Below are 6,000 nucleotides of genomic sequence, written 5' to 3'. Positions count from 1 at the left end.
CACCTGCAGTGCGCTTGGATGCGTGGCAAAACACTGCCTGTGTTCCGGCCCACTGCGAACATTGCTGCATGCTCTATTTTTTGCGCTCACAGTGAACCGGAACGCAGGCAATGTTTTGCAACGAGTCCGATCGCACTGCGGGCGGGGTGTGTGTGTGTGGCTGCGGTGCCATTGACTTCAATGCAGAACGAAGGGGGAAGATTAGTGAGCAATTGCTGTATGTTCCAGCAGCTGCCGCTCTGGAATGCACTGCAATTGGTGTGAATGGGCCCTTGAGGTTTTCTGAATTGATGCTATATAGATAAAACAAAACAAATAAAGCTGCTTCATGTCCATGGATCTGATCATTTGATATTTAATTCATGAGAGATCTCCTATATTACTCTCTCCAGACTGAAGGATAAAACAAAACAATGGTGACTATAAAACGCACCTTTTCAGTTTCCAGCATTTTGTTCTCAAAGATGTAGGAGATGCAGTTTCGCACAACTTCCAGTCTTCGGGCGCTGTTAAATACGGAGCTGACCTTGTCCACTAAAGAGACTGTCGCAGAGCGGAGAGAAACAGACACATCATTATCCTTCTTTTTAATGACATACCTGACTACTATTATTATTATACAGGATTAATATAGGGCCAACAGTTTGCGCCGCGCTTTACAAAATGGAGGAGACAGTACAGTAACAATACAATTTACAATACAATACAATTTCATTACAATAGGGTTAGGTGGGCCCTGCTCATGAGAGCTTACAATCTATCAGGAGGGGCAAGTGTTACAAAAGGTAATAATTTAAGTTATGTTGAGATGAAATCCCTGAAGAGATGAGTTTTTAAGGATCGCCTACAATTGTTAAAAGGTGATCAAACGTAATCAAGCTGTAAATTAATATGTTATAGTGCGGAAGGGAGGGCTTCCAACACACAACTGATTTCCTGTCCTGTAATCCCATCTGATAACACTAGGACAGCCATGTTAAAGAAAAAAATGAACCCTTGCATTGGGGCTACGCCTGCACTGCAAGGGTTAACGGCTTGTTTAGGTCTAGGAGCGGAAAGTAAAGATGATATACTCACCCCAATCCTCCGCCCTGCAGCAATGACCACTCTCTCCCCCTCCACTCCAGCTGTGGTGTGTCTCTCGGTGTCTTCATGTGTAACAGACCCGTATTATTTATTTATTTCAGGTTTTTATAGAGCGCCGACAATTTACGCAGCGCTGTACATAGAGCACATTCACATCGGTCCCTACCCTCAAGGAGCTTACAGTCTAAGGTCCCCATCTCACATGTAAACAGGGACAAATTTTTTTGAGAGCAGCCAATTAACTTCCAGTATGTCTTTGGGGTGTGGAAGGAAACCAGAGTACCCGGAGGAAACCCACACAAGATCAGGGAGAACATGCAAACTCCATGCAGATAATGTCCTGGCTGGGGTTTGAACCAGGGGCTGCAAGGGAGAATTGCTAACCACAACACCACTGTGCTGCCCATAGTGTTTCAGACAATGTCATGGGTCCTTACACTGCCCGGGGGGAGGGGGGGGGGGAAGGCTGTAGGGACCGGTCTAGCTGCCTCAGGAAGAGGTCCACAATGGCCTCCAAATGTCACTTCCTCTTGGTGACCATAAAGTGTCCTGTCTTCTCATCTGAACCTGGTGTGCTGGTGATATCTTGGATTGGATCACAAGTCTGGCTGCACCGAATTTTAAAAATCTTTTTTTTTCCCCCAGCAAGACATTTTCCACAGGTACCTTTCAACCTTTGAACTTAGCTGCTTGCCTGGATTCCACCTCAAATTAAACATTTTTGGAATCTGGATCTACTTTTAATGATGTCACACCCACGGTACCAAGGCCCTGGCTGTATATGGCTGAAGAGGGAAACATTGCTAAAAAAGGGAAACAAAACCCAAAAATGATAACTATCAGCACACATCCGTTTCCCTTTAAATGGTTCTATATCGGTCTGTCTGGAAGGATGTTTGAAATGTGAAGTGAGAGCTCCAGAAGACTCCTGTCGGAGATGGGCGTGCTGTCATCGCATCGCCCGCGCACTTCTATCTGCCGTGTATTAATAGAACCGGTACACATGCTTCCATTAATACAAATGCCTCCGGCTGCTGGGAAGCAAATCGCAGGGCTGTCAGCGTGGCTGGACGTCCAGAACAAATACCACGTTGTGCTGCAAACTGCACACTCACAAATGGTTCTGATTTGGTCTTCAATCAAACCAAACTATGAGCGGAATTAAAACAAGCAGCACAGAAGAGCTGCAGCTCATCACTCACATAGGATTGTGCAATGGCAAGGACGTATGGGTGTACTGCTTGCTAATAACTGCCCCACCTCCCTTCAAAAAAAAACATGTGTATAGGAAAAAAGAAAAAACGCACAACAAGCAGAGAACATCTTCACACCACTGGGTCCTCATCGATGGAAGCGGGTCTTCCCACCAGGAGATTTAGTACACAGAGCTCACACAATGCTTCACGTGTGACACGGCAGCCCTTGTCTTCCACACTGCAGGTAAGCCTTGTGATGCATACATGATTCCGAGCCATGCATATGGACATCGCAAACCAGCAGTGCCGTCAGCCATGTCTCCTCCTTCAAAGTTCTCCCGTTTTCCCCAAGATGTCAAAATGGGTATGAGACAACCTTCCTGTCCTGGAGACTCAAGGGAAGTGGGGGGGACAGTAGACAGTTGTCACTGGAACAGCTGTCCCTATTGATACATTTTCCGTCAGCTCCTGTTCTCTGTAATATAGAAAACTGAATAACAAGAATTCCAGTGCAACAAAAGTCTCCCCTGGTGAGAAAACCTTAAGACACGCTGGAAAAAGAAAAATCTGCACCACTTAATGCTTCCTCACGAATAGTGCCAGCGCTGCCCTCAAAATTTGCAATGGCCACACCTGTGTCTTGACCACCCAGAACGTGCTTGGAGAATTATGATGGCACGTGATGTCAGGGGCGTCCCGAGGCTGGGTGACACCCGGAGCGGTAACCGAGTGTCACCCCGCCGAGACGTCACTGCACATGTGCGTGACGTCACCACGCGTGTGCGCGATGCCGTCATCGCGCACGCGCAGCAGTATTCTGATACCTGCCGGCGGACATCTTGGTGATGGACGCCGGCAGAGAGAGGAGGGGACAGTCACCTGGCGGGATAAGGTATGCCGCCGGGTCCACTCCTCTCTCCTGATACTGTCGGGCGTTCGGTTCATGACCGAGCGCCCGACTTTTCAGAGGGGGGTGACACCAAAATGACAGAGTCATTTTGGTGCCACCCCTCCGATGGTGTCACCCGGGTGCGGGCCGAACCCCCCTTGTGACGCCACTGCGTGATGTGTATGTATTGTCGTACATTTAAAATGGCACCCCAATGTGCATACACAATGTACCAGTACTACAATGCACTGCAATGCATTGAGCTGCCTAAAAAATACTGCAGGAGCATTTTTTATGCTGCACAAGGCCCAATTAAAATTAATCGTATGCCTCAATGCAGGAAAAAGTGTGCATTGTGGCGCATGGGTTACCATAGAGCACTATGGTGGGAATAGGCTTTAACAGTTTCTCGTACATTATGAATATCAATGATGCCACCAGCACAACGATTTAAAGTGATCAGCAAAAGTCAATTTTAATAAAAAAAACTGCAATTCAATTGCAACCGCTTTTGGGGCCTCACAGGGTCCCCTTCATCAGGCTCAGAATGACATTCTGAACCTGTTGAAGGGGACCCTGTGAGGCCCCCGAAAAGCACTTGCAATTGAATGGCAATTTTTCATTACAATGGACTGTTGCTGATCACTTTAAATTGGTGTGCTGGTGACATCATTGATATTCGTATACTTTCCATGGCGCCATCCGTGGTCACTACGAGCACCCACCTGTATACACAGGACGTTTACGGATCCGGTAAGGAGTGCAGCAAGATACATCCTCTCATCTCATACATTATGGACACAGTCCTCATGCAAGCATTAAACCGTTAACACAGGCTGACTGACTTCCAAGCCTCGGATGGGTTTGGTTAAAATCTTTATGGCTCCCGAGGATCCCGTTCAAAAATACTGTTAAGGATCTCTGTTAAAAGCAGCAAGAGGGCTAAACCACAGACCTCAAAAAAATGGAGTCATGAAAATCCCTCCACCCAATTTCAGGCATTAACTACTCACTGACCAAACTATGCCATGAGCGGAGAAGGAATGATGTAATCCTCACGGTAGAACTTGGATCCTGTTTAGAGGCTTAAAAAAAAATCTTCCCTAGGTCAGCTTCCTACATAACAGAGATATTAGGAACCTTCACAAATGATTCTTGCCTTTAGGAGGAGTGCTAATGTGGAGGTGTCTGCCTTTGCAAAAATCACGTGATTAGCACCCATGAAAACAATGCAACCCTTGCATCCCTCTGCTCAGGTGTCTATTCAACGTCCAGGACAGTAAACCTAAGTAGACTATTAAAAAAAATTGATTTTTTTTTTACTCATCGTAAAATCCTTTTTTTTTGGAGTCCACTGAGAGAGACAGGAATTCCTAGACTGTCAGACTATACCTGTAGGTGGCAGTATAAACGGACATTCTAAGAATTCCTGTGTCCCTCAATGGATGATAAATAAACATTGTTAGAAGTGATTAAACTGATGACCAGTTGTTTATACGCTGAGTGGCCAGATTATTATGACCCCCCCATCAGTACTTCGTTGGGCCGCCTCGTGACTCCACGAGATGTTGAAAGGTGATGCGAGGAATCTGACACGGCGCTGTTACCCTTCTGTTGCCTTGTACCAGTCTTGCCCCTCCCCCGTTCTGCCCTAACATTGACTAGTCGCTGACGGCCACAATTCGCAAGTTCAGACCCAGATTTTCGGCTGACAGTCCGGTCTTTAAACACTTTAACAACATCTGCTCTTGAACATTTAACGAATTCTGCTGTTTTGCTGATACTCGCTCCATGGCTCCGAACGCCAACAATCATCACGCGTTCAAAGGCTGTTAAATCGCGTTGTTTCCCCGTATCTTCAGAAACAAATCACTTCTACTGTCGTGGTAAACAACCTGCTTCCCTATTTATAATGGTCTGGCCCTCCAGCAACTTCAGCGCCAAATTATAGCTAATTTGCCTACAAACGTCAGGTGGTCATAATAATCTGGCCACTCAGTGTAGTTATGTGTACAGCCAGCAAAACTCTGGACGTGGTAGAGCTACCAGTGTTTCCTGGCCTGTAAAAGGAGAGAAGGATATAAAAGAGGACCTACCAACGGGGGAGCCGGCGGGGACAATACACTTCTTCTCTATGCGAGTGGCTTGTGTAGAATTCTGGTTCTTATGGATTCCATCTTGGATCAGTTCCTGAACTTTGAGGTCATTCATCTTGGTGAAGGGGAGGACGTGAACACGCAAATGGGAGCCCTCCGTTGGTTTTGGGACTTTCTGAAAGGCCATATGGGGATTGGGATTTTCCTACAGTAATGAGAAAACAAATATATTATTTAAACATGTCTGCATGCTGGAGAAGACTGGCAGTCCGAAAGCTGAACATCCACCAATTCGATTTTTCTGAACTATGTTGGAAAGGAAATTGGTTACAATGGTCCAACAGAAGGAAACATTATGACCAGTCTGCAGTGTACTAACCTCAAGGTCAGATTCAATGTCTAGTGTGCTGCGTACTCTAGCGTGGACTGACCCTCATTTTCTTTTCCTGCGTAGTAATGTCCATGTGCTCTGTCTATGCAAATGAGGCCAAGAGCTACTGTACACATTTTAGTTTATTATGCAGAAGACTGGGTCCCTGTAAAGTGGACCTGTGCTTAAACTAAAGTTCCCAAGCTTCTAGTAGCAGTGATAAGCAGTCAATCAGAGGTCATGTCTTCATGAGTGCTTTGTGACGTAGAAATCACAGGGCGCCCAGATGAGCTACGAAATTAAGCTCCGGCCTGCCCCTCCCCACAATGTGCACTTGCTATTGGTCTCAGAGGCTTAAAAACA

General features: G+C 46.2%; 1 protein-coding gene across 1 annotated transcript in view; it reads right to left on the bottom strand.

Moving 5' to 3' along the window:
• SBF2 (SET binding factor 2) overlaps nucleotides 1–6,000 on the bottom strand; it is a 301,018-nt gene that overhangs the window by 94,667 nt on the left and 200,351 nt on the right. Inside the window, 2 exon segments of the mRNA XM_018555287.1 lie at nucleotides 434–543; nucleotides 5,268–5,472. Of these exon segments, the coding sequence (XP_018410789.1) occupies nucleotides 434–543; nucleotides 5,268–5,472 (315 nt within the window).

Source organism: Nanorana parkeri, unplaced genomic scaffold (genome assembly GCF_000935625.1).
Source record: "Nanorana parkeri isolate BGI_ZX_2015 unplaced genomic scaffold, ASM93562v1 scaffold10, whole genome shotgun sequence".
In the NCBI taxonomy this organism is placed as follows: Eukaryota; Metazoa; Chordata; class Amphibia; order Anura; family Dicroglossidae; genus Nanorana; species Nanorana parkeri.
Note: the sequence above shows the minus strand (reverse complement) of the source record. Positions and strands in the feature narration are given on the sequence as shown.